The sequence below is a fragment of the Tyto alba genome, unplaced genomic scaffold (genome assembly GCF_018691265.1).
Source record: "Tyto alba isolate M040663 unplaced genomic scaffold, T.alba_DEE_v4.0 Super-Scaffold_23, whole genome shotgun sequence".
NCBI classification, from domain to species: domain Eukaryota; kingdom Metazoa; phylum Chordata; class Aves; order Strigiformes; family Tytonidae; genus Tyto; species Tyto alba.
Window position 1 is genome coordinate 2,590,200 of NW_024881297.1, and position 18,999 is coordinate 2,609,198.

General features: G+C 42.2%; 1 protein-coding gene across 4 annotated transcripts in view; it reads right to left on the reverse strand.

Moving 5' to 3' along the window:
- Positions 1-18,999, reverse strand: part of NDST4 (N-deacetylase and N-sulfotransferase 4) — a 107,787-nt gene that overhangs the window by 13,268 nt on the left and 75,520 nt on the right. For all 4 annotated transcript variants that reach the window (XR_006165691.1, XM_033007708.2, XM_033007697.2 and 1 more), the window contains exons 7-11: positions 6,376-6,558; positions 4,551-4,647; positions 3,250-3,373; positions 1,495-1,669; positions 300-470 (exon numbers count right to left, since the gene is read on the reverse strand). Coding sequence is in view for 3 of the 4 variants with exons in the window: in XM_033007708.2 (XP_032863599.1) it covers positions 300-470; positions 1,495-1,669; positions 3,250-3,373; positions 4,551-4,647; positions 6,376-6,558 (750 nt within the window). In the remaining variant the exon portion in view is untranslated. The remainder of the gene's footprint in view (positions 1-299; positions 471-1,494; positions 1,670-3,249; positions 3,374-4,550; positions 4,648-6,375; positions 6,559-18,999) is intronic.

The window sequence follows — 18,999 nt, forward strand, 5'->3', positions numbered from 1 at the left end:
TTTTCTGATTGAATTTGTCAAACCTTCCCACAATGTCTCATGCTGCAGCTACTTGTTTCTTGGGACCCAGAAGCCAAATGTGGCCACAGTTCATAGCATTTTCCTGTTGCTTCTTTTCCATCGGAAGGCAGAAAAATCATGACACTTCTGCCAGATATCCTGCTCTTGTCAAATCTGCATTTCCTAACAGCTAAGAGTTCCAGTGGGAAATATCCCATTAGCTCTGATGATGGGGCCATACTCATTGTGGGACTTTCGGAGAGTTGATGAGGTTGGTGAAACAACAGGTTGGAAATTACCTGTGAAGCAGGGTAATGAGTTAACCATCTTTCGATATGGACAGCGTACCATCCGGGTGTCAGGCATCTCTTCTGGAGAGTCCTTATCTCCGAGGGTGCCCAATGGCTGGATGTAATGACTTCATAAAAATTGAATTTCAGGGCAGTGGGGTCCTCGTGGGATCGCTGATGCTAGCGGGAGATATTTAGACACGTATCACAGGGGTGCGGAAGATTAAGCCGTTAAGCCCCCTGAGAGCTGTTGGAAGTGTTGTGCTGGCACAGCCAGCCCAGCTGTAGTCCACAGCAGCCCACTGGCCCCCCACCAGTGCCACTTCTGCTGGGAAGGAGCAGGGGCGGGTGACAAGGAAGCAGGATGGCACAGTTTTTTTCCATCTCGCATTGGTGGTTGTAAAGGTGCAAATAAGATATCAAAAAGGGTGCAAACTGCAGCCCTGGGCCATGTTTTATTCCTTGCAAAATTCATAACAACAGTATCAGAAATGGTGTATTTTATGCTTATTGTGACATTATTAATTTCTGTCTGTTTTAACACTGCTTTTAGTGTTTACTTTATCCGTACGACTACACCATATTTTACATGCATGCTTAAACATCTCTTTAAAAATATATATTTTTTTAAATAGTGCAGACATTATAGAAAGGTGTTAGCTCAGTAAAAGCAAGAAAGAGCATCCTAGAGTTTCCTTGGGAAAACAGCAGGCTTTCTTTTGTTTCCAAGGAGAGGAAAAAAAATAACCAACTCTCCAGACACAGCTCTTTTTAACTCCTTGGAAACTTTGAAAGACGCTGCGTACATTTGTAGACTACCACACATTGCTCAGCTTATGTGCTGGAGGATGGGCTGAGGTACCAGATTCTCAGCATCAGGAGCTCTGATTTTCTAGCTAGGCCATGCTCATTTTCCCCTGTGTATCTCCCTGGGACAGGAGCACTGCTTTTCCTCTATGCAGTGTCAGCTGTAATTGAGATTAAACTGTTTGTTTACAGATGGTGGCAGCTCTGTGCTGAGAAGTTTCATCACTTATGACACTGGTGTCACAGGTGCCAACTGCAAAAGCTGGCATTCAGCTTCCTTCCACTTCTACATGGCGCAAATGCTTTGTAATAAATCCCATTTTTTCTCAAGGACACAAATTCCCACCGATGGCCATCACACCCTGCCACTGATTTCGCTCGAAGGCAAGGTCTGTACCTGGTACCAGGAATACGCCCGATCAGATGGGTCGATGAGGATGGTGATGATCTTGGCCTTGGGGATGAGGGAAGCAGCTCGCTTCGGGGCTTCCTCGGAATGGAAATAGTTGGCACTTTTCTCAAAGAGGAGGTTGGTGGTGACGTTGGAAGGAGTGGGGAAGAAATCCATGTACCTGCAAGGTGAAGAAATTTATTAGAATCAGAAATATCACAAAAGGCTCATATCCTTGTGCTTCCCATTTCATGGTAGGTGAAAAGGTGAATTTTCAAACATCATTCTCAAGAAGCAATATTGAATTTCTCAGCTCACTCCAGAACTCGAACAGGGAAAAAACATCTTGGCTCTTACATGGTGTTGGTAATAGCTAAAACCTCCGTGAAGTCAGGTAATTAGGTTTTTTCCTTTAACGGATGGGATTTTTGCTAATAAGTTCAGTGTCAAAGGGCTATCTTTCACCAGTTTGGAGTTGGTTCAGTTTTAACTGCAGAAAAAAATGGGAAAAGCTTCAAAATATCAACCATTTAATTTTAACATGGTTGAAATATTTCATTTTGGATCCAACAAATCTTTTATTTTAGATGTTTTCAGAACGCAAGATTTGAATTTTGGTTTTGAACGATCTTTTCCACTTAAAATTGATTGGAAGTAAAGTAAAACGGAAGGTTCAACTGAAAGGGTGAAGAATTCAAACGAAGCAAATGGTGAAGTTGTTTTGGAGGCATTTTTCGGTGCCTTTAGTTTTGCTGAGCACTCCGGGGACTTCCAGTTTTGGCGGGACTAACTGTTTTCGCGTCCTTTCTACGGAAAGGAAGTATGCGGGCCCTCACCCTGCACACAGAACACTACTGGCGTTTGAACCTGCAGGCCAGTTTTGGTGAAATGTGGCAGAAGAGGTCTCAGAGAGGCCAGGCTCTTCCTCTACACGTTGTGCAAAGGGCTGCAGAGGAGAGACACCCCCCCACATCCCCATCACCCCTCTTTCTTCTCTGGACGTATTACACCATGTACTCTACGATAGCCATGGGTGAACTTTTTCTTTATACAGTAAGGAAAAACAAAACGCCAAGCATTTGTTTTCCTTTGTTGTTTATGACACTTTGAACCGAGAAGCTGGTCTCGTAGTACGGGAAGAGCCTGATTTTATCAGGCAGCCTCCTTTGCTCTGCACACTCTCCGTGCCATACTCAGGCAAGTAAATCTGCTCAAGATTAATCTGTTTCTGTGCAGTGTGATGTTTGTCTTACATTTCAGTTTTCACACAAGGATCAGAACTGCTGTTCCCTGTGGAAATGAAAGTCTTACCAAAATGCTTTTCTTAAGCAAAAATAGTAAAAGCAATATTTGAAATTGTGGTAAGAATACCAGCTGAAATGCTTTACAGTGGGCTTTTTGTCATAAAGAGACAAATCGAATCTTACTTCATGAAAAGCCGCTTTTGAAGAAAAATACTATAATTCTGTGTAGAGAAAGTTACGAAAAGACAGATGTTATTCAGTGTGAGGACAGACATCATAACTGAGCTATTACATTAATTTGTAATAAAAATAAGAAAATTGTTACTGTAATATCTAAACAAAATCTAGGACTTGATTAAATGTCCCGTCATTATAAATTAGTTTCTCTTTCTGTCTGATAATGCCAAGCATAACAAATTCAGCCAGTAATTATGTCGATGTCATACATGCTTCTGTAATTGTTCCATTGTGTTTTACCATGTATTAGTAATGAACGCTTCTTTTTTGTTATTCTTACCAGTCAATTCCCTTGTGGTAGTTGTTTCCGTTGAAGAATTGAACTTCTTCAAAAGTTTTTGGACTGGGGAGATTACTGATAATGGAAGGATGCATCAGAAGAAATAAATAAAGAGCTGTTGTTCCTACGACAACAAAAAAGATGCCATTAAGAAATTGAAAAAAATCCCTTTGACTTTATTCGTTCAAGAAAGTACTTTAAGTCAATGCACGCTGAGATATACAGGAAAATTAGATTACCTCTTATAAGAAAGTTTCCTACTGATGAAATGTAAGCACAAGGGCCTTTCAAAGGTGATGGTGGGGGGTGTGTGGTGGAGATACGTGCAGACTTCTCTGCTCATCAAACTTTTCCCATTTCCAAACTCTGAATTCTGCTCTCTGACGCAAGCATGACATTGCTGTTGATGACATTGCATGTTTGACTCTATTTAACCAGTGAGGGAGTTCGGCCCGTACGTGTTTGTTTTCATATTGGCGATGCACAAAACTTTTCAAAAGCACTAATGGTGGGATTATGCCTTTCTTGTTCCCAGAAGTGCACTTTTGTTCTCTGTGTATTTTTCCTGGGAGTCTATTATTGAGGAATAAATTGTCTATTTCAGTGCTAACAAACATGTATGTAATAAGTATGCTTTAAAATCCCAGTAACAGTACTTGTTTGTTATTTATTTGGCAAAAACAACTGGAAATTATATACGGTGGTAAATGAAATCTTGGAGAAGGTGTTTTTAAACGCGCCCTTCAGTGATTTCATGCTGTGCAAACTATCACTGGATTATGAATCAAGACCCGCCGTCTCCATCACTGTTGCAGAATTTCTATATGATCTTGGATTAGTCATTTTGGATTTGCCCTGCCTCGTCACTCACTTACTGTAATATGACCACAACAGTAATAGCTATCTTGGGAGTGGGAATATGTGGCTTCATTCAAATATTACCCTGAGGTCCTCAGAGGCCTGAAAGGTGGTAAATACATTTTATTGTCAATTAGGGTCTCAAATGATGCTGAAATAATTTGTCAAAAAACTTATTAACAATCTTAACATAGGGCAGCCTGACAGCATGTTCGTTTTTGTTTTTTTTTTTTTATGGTGAGTGAATGTGATTTTACTATACAAACAGTTGACCTTTCTGTGGGCAGGGAAGGAGTTACTGTCTGCATCCTGTAGGGATTGGGAGTGCACTGTCTCTACAGCAGTGAGTTGGCTTCTGTTTACAGGACACAAATATACAGATACAAAACTGGGGGCAGGGAACGGGACGGACTAGCTTCTATTACAAATTAATTGCTTCTTACCTGTTTTCTGGGGTCCTATCACAAGAAATTTGGGTAGGTGGTCACACGTTTTGTCTCTGGACCAAATATCCCTGTGTCGTTTATCATCACATGGATTCTGAAGAAGAAAAGGGGGTTGTATATGTCACACTGGGGGTATCCTAAATGTTTGCATGCATGCAAGTATTTTCAGGATCTAAATGTTATGCACTAATGCCAGAGCCTTACACTAAATAGTAAAACCCCACATTGACCCGTAAGAGTTTACTCTTGGCAGATAGTGAGCACTCTGGTATGGATCCATGGAAGCATTCAGGTACACAGGGACCAAACTCCTGGGTATCCTTCAGGACCCATCCTTCCAGGGGTCCCTGTGAAGTTGATAACACTACACAATTGTGCAAATCCTGGAAGGACTGGTGTCAAAATCCACACCCTGTGAGACTACTGTATTTCCTTCTTTCTGTTAGTCAGCCTCATTTAATAAACTCAGAGTCCATAGGAACATAGGTAGGCACGTATGTGGTCCCTTTGACTAAAATTCAATGTGTATATAATGGTTCTTCATGACTGGGGATTAAGTTCAGTCATTAGAAAAAAAAAGGAAATAAAAAGAAGAAAAAAAAAAGATTAAAACATTGATTTAATCAAGTTTTCATACGAGATTAAAATGGAAGCCTCTGTTTGAATATCTTCAAGGCATTGCTTTCTTAGGTGACAAAATGGTTTCAGATGCATAGGATTTAGTGCCAAATTTAATTTACATAAGAACCCAAAAGGAAGGACAAAATAGAAATGTGGGATATTATTCTTCTCCTTATCTTCCTATTACTTATGAATACACAATAAAAATGTGTGAACAAAAGACCCCACAGAAAAGGTTAGGATTGACTGCTCTTTAAAGCAGTTGTCATATAGATACTGCTTTTGCCTAATATTGGCTGATAATAGAAGATACAGTTTGCTGGTGAATAAAGTTAACAAAATATCATGGAGAAAATCATTAGCTGACGTGAATCATTGCAGCTCCAGTAAACTCAATAGAAATATTATAGATTTATACTACTTTTGCTTTTGGGCCAAAAATAATAGGGAAATTTTCTGCTTCTTTTTGCCTGTGTAAGCCCAAAATAACTGCACAGATCTCCATGGTGTCACTCTGGATGTATGCCTGCATAGCTAAAAGCACAGCGTGGCACATCATATTCTGAATAAGAGAAGATCCAGATATCTGTAACAACAATTAGGAAATTACAGTGTTGAGATTACAACGAAACAGAGATAGCAAATAGTCTACGCAGAAACCCTTTTCCATTCTTAAAATAGCTGCCCGTTCTGTGTTTGCTGCGCTGACCCCGCCTGCTCGCCCTTTTCCTCTCTGTTTCATTGAAGGGGGTTCAGATTGTGGGGAATCCTCCTGTACCTTCAGTGATCCAGTATTAGTGATTCCCCATTAAGGGGGGCAATGAATCGGCATGGTTTGCCTTGAGAAAGCTCTCGCTATGGGCTGGCTCTGGGCATCTTAGAGATGTAGCAACACGATTAGTTAACACAGCGTGATGCATCAGCTCAACTATGGACAGGAGGGATGGGAAGGGAAGCTTTCTCTTGCATAAATAGCAATTAGGTGCTTTTACCATGCCTGATTTGGGGTGAGTGGAAGCTAATCCATTTCTAATCAAAAGGAGTGGTCTCTCAAGAAAATTTAAGTAGCCTAAGATGACATGCAGGAAGAAATAACATATCTGAAAGTGAAGCGGGATTTTTTTTCTTTTAATTTAACTGGGAAAGATTCTTATTTCAACAAGCAGATTGTAAGTGGAGGTGGAAGAGGATATGACATTACCTGCCAAAGAGGGTCCGTCTGCTCTGGGAAGAGCTCAAAGTACTTCTGAGCCAGCTGAACCGGGGGCAGCGTCTGCAGTTTCAGGTTAGTCGAGCTCTTAACAAAGTTGGCCAGGTTCGCAAAGGTGTATAAGCCCAGGCGGTCATTCCCATAATTAGACAAATGGGTCATGAAGATGCTGATCTGGGAGGCAAGAGAAACCTTTCAGTCGCAGGACATCAGGAGACGGCATCAGGAGATGGCTGGAAGGGCAGGCACAAGGGATCCTGGGAGCTTTGCTGAAATCTCTCTCCCCCACCCAAAACCAAAAGAAGACGACAAAAATGTTAAACTACTTGTACTTCCTACCGCTCTGTGAGGGTCAAATCTCCAAACTTGTCATGTATGCTTTAAAATCCCCCTTCTTATTCTGAGGGGGTGTATCACTCATGGGCTCCCCAGGCACTGGCGTTCAAGAGATGCTTTCAGTGATATTTTTTTTTAATTCTTCTATTTTGACTTTTTTTTTACAAACAAAATAAAAATTGTTGCTTGCATGCCTCCTGTTTACCTCATTGTTTGTCATCCCTGGGCAGGCATCCGGGAGGCACTGGCATACGTGACCCCTTGGTTAGGGGTCCCCAGCACCCCGGCACCTCTGCGGGAGCCAGCTCTATGCTCCTTGGGTGTGTGGGCAAAGCTTAATTTCAGGGCTGCTATTGATGGAATTAACATGAAAATCTAATACACTGTTTCCTCCAAATGCAGGGTCGGCTAGTTTGTTTAAAGTGGCATGGCTGTAACCAGGTGAATAAGTTCTGAAATATAAAAATTCCAAGCCTTGGTGAATGATGATATCTCAGCTAAATATCACTGTCATTGTTTTCTCCTCAAGGCCGATACAACTTCTGCCTTTTTATCAGCCTTACTATGGTTCTCCTTTGCATGGCCACTGCTTTGTAGATCTTATATTTTTGTTCAGAGGGATAAAGGGAATTTGTAAGTGTAACGTGAAGAATGTATTTCCCAGTATTTTCTTTACACGAGGTGATTAAGCTTTGTTTCATGATCGCAAAGGCCTGGTTTATCTGTAGATTATCAATATTTAGTTTTATGAAGATTCTATCAAACTGAGTGTTGGTACTTGACTGTTTTACTCAGTCCATCAGCCTAAGACAGGATGCACAATGACCGTGGAATTTAATTGTACTGTTATCAAGAAATAACATACTAGTGGTAACTGAACAGCATATATTTTTCTTCTTTTTCAGCACCATCTCTGAAGTTGACAATCAATAATATGCAGTAAAATGCAAAAAAATTCAAATTAACTAATGTGACCACAGTATTTAAACAGAACAGCATGTCAGGCAGTGCACTTCTTAATAATGATATCATGCTTCGGGGAAGCCTTGACATGAAGTAAAAAATTAGAGGTATAATGTTGTTAGAATATGGTAGTGGGAAGTTTAGCAGTTTGCCGTCCTGCCACAATGCAGGAAATTTCTGGAAAAGGAAAATAAAACATCAGCTTTGTGAAGACCACAGGTAATGATCCATTCACCTTCAGGTTGGGCCAGGTTTGGTTTTGTCTTGGTTTGTTGTTGTTTTTTTTTTTTTTTTTTTTTTTTTGTGTTTTGTTTTTTTTTTTTTGTTTTTGTTTTTGTTTGTTTGTTTGTTTGTTTGTTTGTTTTGTTTTGTTTTTTGTTTTTTTGTTTTTTCTCCTGCTGTGTCCCAAGGGGACATGGATGTAGTTTGAGAGATGCTTTGCACGACCGAGACACGGGGGATAGTGTTTAGGCTGCAGTCCTTTGAAGCCTGCAGTGTACATTAGGTACGCTGGAGACATCAAGGTGATGCTGTCCTTGCCAGGGGTAGGCTATGGCTGGGAAACCAGGTGGGCTGTCCTGGCACCCTTGTCCCTGAGACAGAGCCCTGGAAATGTTTGTCTCAGCTGGGTGGCAGCCAGGCTCCCCCGCAGCTGAACTGCTGGGAAGTGCTGAGCCTCAAATCTCGGGACCTTCACAGCTAAAATGGCTGTAAGAGGCTCAGGTGTGTCTCGGGAAGGTTGTTATCACCCATCCACGTGGCTCAGTCCCTCTGACTGTGAAGAGCTTTCCAAAACAAACTGCTGCTACCACCTGAAGATGGAGTTTGCCCTTCAGTACATTATTCCTTTGCAGTCCCAGGCTTGAGCTCTGGCAGAAGAAAGTGCTGCTGACAAAAATACTGTGTCTGCAGCACACCGTGCTGTCCTGACTTTCAGAGTAACCACAGAATAAAAAGCCACAAGCTTTCCACTTTCAAAATCTCCCTCTGCCAACATGGTGCTTCTTTAAGCCTCAGCCCACAATGTTTAAAAACATGTCCATTAGTTTGTTAAATTATTGATAGGGCTTTTAGTACTTCTATAAAGTGAAGATGGATGGAGCTTAGGAGAAAGTGTCCCTTATGGCTCATGTGCAGTGTGTTTGCACTGTGCCCACTTTATTCTACAAAAGGTAATTTATTCTTCACTTTATTCTGTTCTGAGCCTCTGTTGACCAAAGTTTGGCAACTGTACAAGATCTTTTTTCTGTCAGCTTGACTTTGCAGGTTCCAGTGACTATGCATTTTATGACTGAAAGTGTTTGACATAACCAGAGTGAACACTAAACTTGCTCTGAACTTTGTGCATGTTCATATGGGGTACCCCAGAAACTCATAAGCAAAGTAATGAATCTTATTCTTTGGGTTTCCAGTCTATTGACCTTCTTTCCCAACCCTGCCATCCCCCCTCTGCCCACCCCCCCACCCCCCCAAAAAAAAGATCCCAAAACAAAACTACCCAACACAAACATATCCTGTCTAGTTTAGAGTTCAACTCTTCAAAATGTGACACATTCTTCCTGCAGACTATTTTAAAATGATGAAAAGGAAAACACTTATAGGAAATGTTGATAGAGAATATCATCTTGTCTCTGAAGTGTTTTTTGATAAGTTGCTAAAGGATCTGTCAATGACATTTAATATTATTGCAGCAATTTCATATTATTGCAGCAAATAAAGTATGCAAGTAAATCTGCTTGCTCTTTTTGCTTTTTTTTACACTTGAATTTGAATGTGATTTTTTTTTAAATGTAAAAAGGTACTTATAGGAGATGGATATTGCCTTATTTTGAGAGTTTCATGAGGCTGTAATCCAATCCGAAAAATCCAGTCGTTCTCTTTATGGAGTCAAAAGATCTTGGACACCTCTCTTAACTTCTTTTGTTCCATTGATCTTTTCTGAATTAAAAAAACCTAAATAAGATACATTACACATGGGATAAACCCATATCTAATTCTTTCCTGTCTATCTCTGAATCAGTTGAGAGAAAGGGAGATGGGCATAAACTATTCATGTTTACAGCATGGATGTACACACAAGTTTGTTTTCATGCCAATGCATCAATCCGCAGAAAATGCAATGGTCTAGAAATGTGCTGTCCTGAGTTTGAGTGAGTGGTGGGGTTTTTTGGTGGCAGGGGAGGGGGCTATCAGGGCAGCCCCCTGTGAGAAGCTTCTCAAAGCTCCCCCAGCTCCAAGTCAGCTCTACCTCTGCACCAAAACTGAGCCACTCGGCTGTGCCTCTGCGAGAATGTATTTAAGAAGGGACGTGGGGAGGAGCAGTGGGACTGGTGAGGAGGAGTTGCTGCAGCTGCGTGAACACCAAGGTCAGTGGAGGAATGGAGGAAGACAGGAGGGGGGAGGTGTGCTGGAGCAGAGACCCCCCTGTATCCTGTGGGGAGACGGCAGGGCGGCCCCCCCCTGACACCCATGGTGATCTATGGTAGAGCAGACACTGATTTGTGGCCTGTGGCTTCTGCTCAGATGATCAAGGGTCTGTGCCTGAAGAAGGCCGGGGTCTTGTGGGAAAAGGCAGCCCCGCTGCTGTAATTCAGTGCTGGGAGGATTGCAGCATGCGGGGGTGTCCCACGCCAGAGCAGCTCGGGAAGGGCTGCAGCCGTGGGAGGGACTCCAGTTGGAGAGAGTTGGTGTCCCATGACGGAGCAGTGTGGGGAACGCTGCAGCCTGTGGGAGGAATTCATGTCGGAGGAAGTTTGTGGAGGACTGTCTCCTGTGAGAGGGGGACCGTGCTGGAGCAGGGGGAACAAGTTCCGGACACTCCCCTCACCGAAGATGAAGGCAGTGGCAGCGCTGACTGCACCCCCCATTCCCTGCCCCTGTGCCGCTGGGGGAGGAGGTAGAGATATCGGGAGCAGAGCTGAGCCCGGGAAGAAGGGAGGGGTGGGGGGAAGGTGTTCTCAAGATGTGGCAATGCTTCTCACTGTCCTACTCTGTTATGTGTTATTAGTGTCTGTAATAAATGTATGTTCTTTTTTTCTTCCCCTAATGAGTCTGCCTTTTGCTCGTGATCATAAAGGGGAATTTTTCCCCATCCCAGTCCTATCTCGAACCCCAAGCCTGGCTCTCTGTCCCTTCTCATTGCCGGAGGGGAAGGGAGAGAGAGCTGCTGCATTGTGGTTGGCTGCCAACCAGGCCTAAACCACGACATGTGCTGAGCTAGCATAATGCTGCTGCATGCCTTGAGGCTGGCGCTGGGACACACAGCGCTTAGCTGTACTGTTTTGGTGGACCCAAAAAGGCTTCAGAACCAACCTCAAGGGCAAGAGTGAGGAAACCAGTGGAAACCAATGACCATCCCCTACTGCAGTGCTCTGAGAGAAATTGGTGAATGAAAGAGAAAGAGGCTTGTTTTCATACTTTGTATGACCAGAAGTAAGCTACAGCACACAGACTGATGCTAACCAGCAGGCAGCACTTCATCAAGGTAGGGAAAATGCTTTTAGGAGGGCGTCAGGCTGCTGCTCTCTGCAATGGTGCGGTACAAAGGCAATAAATTGTTTCACATTCCTGAGGCTGGGGAAAAGGCTCTGGCTGCACTGCATCACTCTTAAGGTTACACCAGCACAAGCAACGCGAGTTACACAGACGTGCGGAGGGGCACTGAGTAAAAACCCCCTTGCGGTCCCTACACAATCTATAGCCAGTGTACTATGGGAAGTGAGGTCGGGTGTGTGTTACTTTGGCACCGGTTGTGTTTCCCCACTGGTGCCAGAACACTCACACTTTGCAGGACAAGTGATGCTGTAGCTTGTACTGATGCAGTATCTTATTAGCTTTGGCAATTTTTCTCTCCCTCTGTCCCTGTCGCTGTGATCACTCATATTTTGAGAGGCATGAAGGGGAAAAAATGCTGAAGGTGTAGGTAGGAATACTTTTCTTTTGCTTTCTTCTCTTTCTGCCATCCACCCTCTGATCCAGATCTCATTTGCTGCCTCCGTCTCATACCCTGTAGTATGTTTTTTGCAAAACCACTTTCCCTTTTCTGCAGCCAGGGTCCTTTTGTTACAGAAACACTGATTTTAGTTATTGGTTTTAACCTCTCATTTTATTGTAAGAAACATTTACAGAATTTAGCTACGGCTTTCACAGACTTGCACAAAAAAAGAGAATTCTGAAATTTACATTTTGTTGGTGACAAAACTGAGGCAGAGAGGGATGGTGTGATTTGCAAAGAATTAGTCTCCCACAGGGGAGCCTGCTGCTGGGCTGGTGTCCCTTCCCTAGGGAGACCCATCTAGCACTTCCAGGAGCATCTTATTTGTATCTGTATTAAATGGGAATGGATGGAGAGCCGTGGCCCACAGACACTGGAAATTCTGATTTTACTACAGTAACTGTCTTTTTTTTTTTCTCCTGGTTTCTGTTGCCTGCTCTGTATTAACGTTTTTGAAAGCTCCACAATGGACTGTCATTTCTCTGTTCAAAAGAAAGAGGTGAGAGGAGAACAGTGGTCCTAAATTCCTCAGATCACCTATGCAGTTAATATGCCATTCTGGTTGATAAATCATATTATTTCCATTAGGCTGCGTGGGCAGGGGGAAAGAATCCAACAGAAGCTATATCCTGCATCTGGCTATTTACCAATTCCTCTGCTCCTAAACCATAATATTTGGTTAGTGACTTATTAACAAACCTGAACTGGTCACACCTATGATATGAGATTGTTTGTAAACTAATGACAGCACCACCACATCATTTTACTATCTGGTTCTTGTTTCCAGGGCTTTCTAAAATCAGTTATATCCAGGAATTATAGATACACAGCGTATTTTCTATATGTTATGTTTGTATATGCATGCTTGTGTTCTGTACATAAAATGAAATCTAGATTAGCTAGTAGAGAAAAATAAAAGGGCTTGTTTCAAAATTATTGGAATATAAACCATGCTAGATCTGCTTGAAGTGCCCTGAAACTGCATTCTGTACTCAGCATTAGTGCACTTTCTCCAGATGCACAGCCCTATGTACCTATAAATGTAGAAAATAGAGGTTTATTTCCTCCTGTAAGTGCCAAACTCAGTACAGTCTTAGCAGTTTTGGATGAAGGTTAGCTACCTGCCTCTGGAGGTCACGAGGATGCCAGTCTGCTCTAAGACTGGAAATCATATTTGTCTTTTTTGGGAGGATCATCCCAGAGAGCTGCAAATCATTGTAGATCCTGCAGTGTGGACACAGATTTAAAGACAAGTTTGCAAAAAGTATGGAACTCTAGTGGGATTTTCAGATGGGCTGGGTGACCCACATCATGCTAGAGGTAGCCAGGTAGCTATGAAAATCCCATTAGCCACTTAGCTATACTTTCAGAGGCTTAAATTCCTGCCTATATGTGATCACCAGAAATGCAAATATCCCAAAGGTCAAAGGGTAAAGTGACTTCCAAAACCAGGACATATTTGCTTTTAAAATTCTATCCTTTGTGTGCGTGCATTTGTTTTTGGCAGGATTTAGTTTATGCTGTACACGAAACTTCGGGTGCAGGAGGGTTTGGTGCTTTACTTCGAAGTTGTGCCTTTGGATGACTGGGGGTAAGTCCCACCCTCAGCTAGTGTGAATCCCTCGAGCCTGAGTAGATTCTGCAGTTCTGCTGATTTGTACAGGAACTGATATTAAATAAGGTTGCTTCCTCTGTGTTTCCCATGTGCCCGTGCTCCACAGCCACCAATGTCCTTGCCGTTTATCCCAGTGAATTAAAACAATTATGAAATTAGCACAAAACTTCTGTTTTTCTCCTTGAAGACAGCATATGCCTACGTGGTAGAACAGAAATTCCTGGAAAAAGTACTGTAAGTGCTCTAGCTTCCAGCTGAAGTGTAACCCCAATCAATCTCACCGGTGGCCAGTCTCAAGTATGGCTATCCAATATTGGGAATCAAATATTGGCTGATACCTTTATGTTGATGTTTGAAAGTATGCCTATCCACCGATCTAGCACTTTCAATGAAAAAAATCAATTACAAAACTTATGTATAAATGTGCTCCACCTCATGCTCTCAGACATTCAATAATTAAATAGGATGAACGTTCCCTTTTAGGTCCTTTCCTCCTGCTTGTTCTTTGGCCTGGTTCTGTTGCTGGAAAGCCCAGGAACAAAGATAGGTCTCATGTGTGAATCCTGCTCTTCTAAGAGGAACTTGTTGTTCACTGACTTTAACAACTTTTTTTCCCAGCTTCTGCAGCTCTTAAATAAACTTTGCAAGAAGGGAGGAATTAATGCATGCAAAATAAACCAGGGGTATAGCTCAACCTTGTGCAAAGCAAAGACATGTTGGGAAATATATGGTGCAGGCATCCTGTTCTTGAGAAATGTTGAAGCTTATTTACTGCTCTTCTCTGCTCCTCTCTTGCATGAATGTTTCTCAGAAACTATGAATTTTGCTATTCTGTGTTTTTTTTTTTTTTTTTTTTCCATTGTGCTCAGAAGATGCTGTACAGTTGCTCCAAGAGCAAACTCTCATAATTGGATCTAGATGGCAGCATGCTGTATTTCTGAATGTGTAAATGGGATGTCATGGCTGAGAAATGCAAAACTGTCAAGTGTCCATTTACTAATACCAAGTAGCTCTATGCTAGGCTGACCACAGAAATACCTCTTTCAGTTGCAAGTGTTTAATATATTTCACATCCTGACAGACTCCTATTATGGATTACAGACTTTTCTTGTACCTTATGAGCCAGAGCCCCATTCACTGATAATGAATCCCAGAACACCCGGGCCCTTAATGCAGCTGTTTGTGCAGCAGCACAAAAAGGAAGCTGGAAGTGAGATTTTTGTGTTGACAGAGCACTAATTTTAATAATGACAAATTGTTTCTCTAGAATTCAGCACTATTCATATTCATGATCCTTCTGCTACTGAAGCAAAATCATTTATATGACTGAAAATCACTTTTTTTACTTTTGTTCTATTTCCACCCTGCACATCTTTTTATAGTTTAGCATTCTTGACAGGATAATCAAATATTTTCCAAACATGATACCTCTAAAGAAAGCAACAAAGGCAGTGTTTGGAAAGAAACATTTTTTGTCTCTGATTGAAGGGGAAAAAAAATGTTGAATGGTGTTTTATTTCCCATGCCTACGTTCATTACAGTGTCTGTATTCCACCCAAAGTGCTCCCAGCGATGGGAGAGGATGTTGCTGTCGATAAGTGGTGGTACACGGCCTTGGGACACCTGTACAAATGCCATAGCATATCTATGTTTTTTTAACATTCCCTATTCAAAGAGCAAAACTGTTTCTCATTTACCTAGGAATGCTTTCTACTTTTCCATTATTTAGTTGATATGATTAAATGAATTCTTTATTGACAGAAAAATCCTGTGCGCTGTTCCTTTCCCTATGAGAATAAAGTTGCTATGTTTGGGTTTTTTTATTTTTATTTTTTAATATCTACCCAAATCTCACTTTTAAAATAAAGGCTAAGTCATGATCACATTCCAACACAGCAGCTGCTTCCCATGTTATAGGCATCTTTGATACCCTGACATGTGGGGTCTTAGAAGAAGAAAGCTAATTAGGAGGTTCCACTCCATTAGTTTTAGTTGTTTTGTGATTGTTTTTGTTTGTTTGTTTGTTTGTTTTTTAAAGACTGCAATTAAAAAAAAAAAAAAGTGGGTTTGTTTTACTATTAGGGCATGCTTACAGAGCCTGTGAAAAAATAACTGCTGCTGTTGATGATTTTATGCAATCAGTGCATAGCTGCATTAGGGTGGAAAAACTAAATGGATTTTTTTTCGTCTGTTCATTTGTCACGTTTGTATAGGTGATCAGCAGTACATCTAATTGTGGCCAAAGTTTAATGAATTCTGCACAAATGTGGTGCTACCAGTTACATCTGTGGGCCCCATGAAGTCTTTGCAGAAGTCTAGAGCAATTTAATCCTCCTGTTACAAGCAAATATTTGCATTTTTAAGTGAAATTCATGATACAGGAATTTGTTTTGTTATCATGTCTGTTTTCTCATGGAAAAGACTTCCTCAGACTATAAACTTCCTCTAAAAAAAACCCATAAAAACCTTATTCAGTTCTGACTCAAGAATAAACCCAAATTCAAATTACACAAATGAACTAGGTGAAAATGGATTTGGGTGCTATTGTCTTAACTCAGATTTGTACACCAACCATTTCTGACAGAACAATAAAGGTATCATCAAAGAAAGACCTCTGAGAAGTCTCAGGTGGTTTTGGTCTTCAGTTTTCAAAGATGATCAAAGAAGTTTGCATAAGGAGATAGCTATCAATAACTCATTTCCTTGATGGTGTATATTGCATGCTCCTTGTTAATGTCTATCAAACAATTACAAAATACTGGTCGAGTCTGTCAACCTCTTTAGTCATAATCCTCTGCAGATGAAAATCAGTTCAGCTTCAGTTATTTTGTGCCAATGAATAATTTGAGTACTCCTTGGCATCAATTTTATGATACCAAATTACATCCCATTCTGGCTGCATCTACAGAAAATCGTGAAGCTTTCTCTATTACTGCATTGAAATGACGCTAGCTCTCCCATACTGTTCTTAATGTCACAAATATTGTTCTGACAGTACCGCAGTCACAGCAGGAGGGCTGGCCTCAGCTGGTGGGTGAATGACCACGACGGGCCAGGGTTAGTTCAAGGTCCTCTGCTGTGCCTTTGAGTGGTGCACCCTAGGCAGCGCCTATGTAGTGCTGTATTACACTCCTTGTATTTATCACAGCATGGCAAAAATGCAAAAATTATTCCAAATAATACACTGTGCCTCTCCTGTATTGATGGGTAAAGTGAAATTTTTGCTTTTGGGTCTGTGGGAGCGAAATAGTGACAGCACTGATCATTTGGGCCCCTCACTACAAGGCAGACACGGAGGTGCTGGAGCGTGTCCAGAGAAGGGCAATGAGAATGTGAAGGATCTGAAGTGCAAGTCCTGCGAGGAGCAGCTGAGGGAGCTAGGGTTGTTTAGTCTGGAGAAGAGGAGGCTGAGGGGAGACCTTATTGCTCTCTACAATCACCTGAAAGGAGGCTGCAGTGAGTTGGGTGTCAGTCTCTTTTCCCAAGTAGCAAGCAGTAGGACAAGAGGAAATGTCCTCGAGTTGTGCCAAGGAAGGTTTAGATTGGAGATTATGAAAAATTTCTTCACCAAAAGGGTCATCAAGCATTGGAACAGGCTGCCCAGGGAAGTGGTTGAGTCACCATCCCTGGGGGTATTGAAAAAACGTGTGGATGTGGCACTTAGGGACATGGATTAATGGTGGACTTGGCAGTGCTAGGCTGATGGTTGGACTTGGTGATCTTCCAGGTCTTTTCTTAATTGATTCTGTGATACTATGGAAATATGTTACTCTAAAATATAGTTTCTAAGATCCAAGAAGGAACAGATACATCAACTGGAAGGGGGGGACACTGGGTACTTATGAGAAATCTTATGGCTGTCTTCTCTTTTGGACCAGTATGTCCAGTGCAGCAGACTGGCTGATCCTTGGCACTGCATCATTTTCCTGAATCTTGAGTCCAGGCGAACACTGGATTTAAACTTCTCCATGGGGATCACAGGGGGATGGTGCTAATTACTGCTGCCCAGCAGCCGTGAGGCGGGGGGGGGAAGCCACAGGTCAGCCCCGTTCTTCATGCAGGACAGTGGGCTGACATGGGCTGGGGACGGAGGACAGCCACACATTTGAGAGTTGAATGTTGCAGCTTACGAAAGCAACTGCCATCAGTTTATGTGCCTTGATTAGTCTTCAGCAGCCCTGGCAGAGAGTTGTCTGAGGGTCAGGATGTGGGGACAACCCTACCTAACCCTGTGGAGGCAGGGAGGTGGGCAGTCCCTCGCCCCCAGCTATTGCCCACTCGTCTGCATGAAGTTTGCTCTGAAATGGGAGGGAGCGGGTAGCTGACTGAATCCGTAAAGCTCCTGCTTTTATTTGTTAGATGGCATTGCCCGGGTGAGAGGGACTGTGTGCAGCCAGATATGTCACAAACTCTGCTCCGCGTCGCAGAGCAGGGCTATGGAGGACAAGGGACATCCAGTCAAGGGTTGTGAGTGGCATTAAAACCCTCCAGTTAAATAAACTGCCGGATTGGATGTGGATGAAAATATTTTGCTCAGCATTGCACACGTGTATGGGGAGAGGACAGACGATACTTGAAAGGTCAGGATGTAGCCATGACCATCAACCAGCCTGCAGGCTTTGCTGCTTCTACCCTCACAAGTTTTCCCACTGTTTGGCCTTATTTATAGGGCAGGGTCAGCTTTGCTCTTATTTTTTCATGCTTGTTCCTAAATGCCTGATAACTAGTTAAATAATGGCATATTTTAGTGGCATGTAGATATTACAGATAATCCAGGCGGGATCACTTTTTAGCATAGACTAAATATCTTTACAGCAAAACTAATTACTTTTCCAGAATTTCCAAAATATCTTATGGGACCTTTTACTTGTGTGAGTGGGAAATAGTCAGAAAATATCTTCCTGTATGACTTCTGTTTTAATGGAAATAAACAACTCATTACTTTGAAGAAACCTAAATACGATGCTTATGTTTTAAGCAATATTAAACCTCCGTTATGTAGACCGCAGGGGATACGATGAGATATAATTAAGAGAGAGTTTGCACTACGCATGTAGTACCTGCATGGCTGCGATTCCTGGATAAGAGGAGGAGACTCTGCCACTCAGGAATCTGTGTAAACAGCGAGACAGCATTCAAGCAGGGGAGCCAGCAGTGGCTAGGCTGCCAAGCAGCTAATAACAGTGGTCATGAATATTTATGAATGTTGCATTTGAGCCAAGCTGTGTTCTTGACTCAAGTCTCTCTGCATACACAGTGCGGGTCACCTGGTAACGCTCCATCAACTTCCTCCCACCTGCAATGACCTGGGGTTAAATTTTGTCATCTCACAGCTTGGAGATGTCCCCCAGCTACCCTGGCAGGTTCTAGGGAAGGCAATATCCCTAGGTGGAATTAAAGTAGTCCTGAAGTAAACATAGGTTTTAAGGTTGGTGGACTGACCACCTTAAGAAACAAAGCATTTGTTTCATCACTGTCGGTGCCTCACGTATTGCTCGGGGGCCCGCTGGTGTTAATACCCATAGAGAAAGCACAGTATTTCACAGATTGGTTCAATACAACAGGCAAAGATGCAAGCTGCTCTATTCCCTTCAATAGGACTTCAGTAAGTCCAGTAGCAGCCTGACCTATTGACAGTGCTTTTTTCTTTTTTTTTTTTTTCTCTTTTTTAACTGGATCTTCAGTCGTTTTCCTCTCTATTTACCCT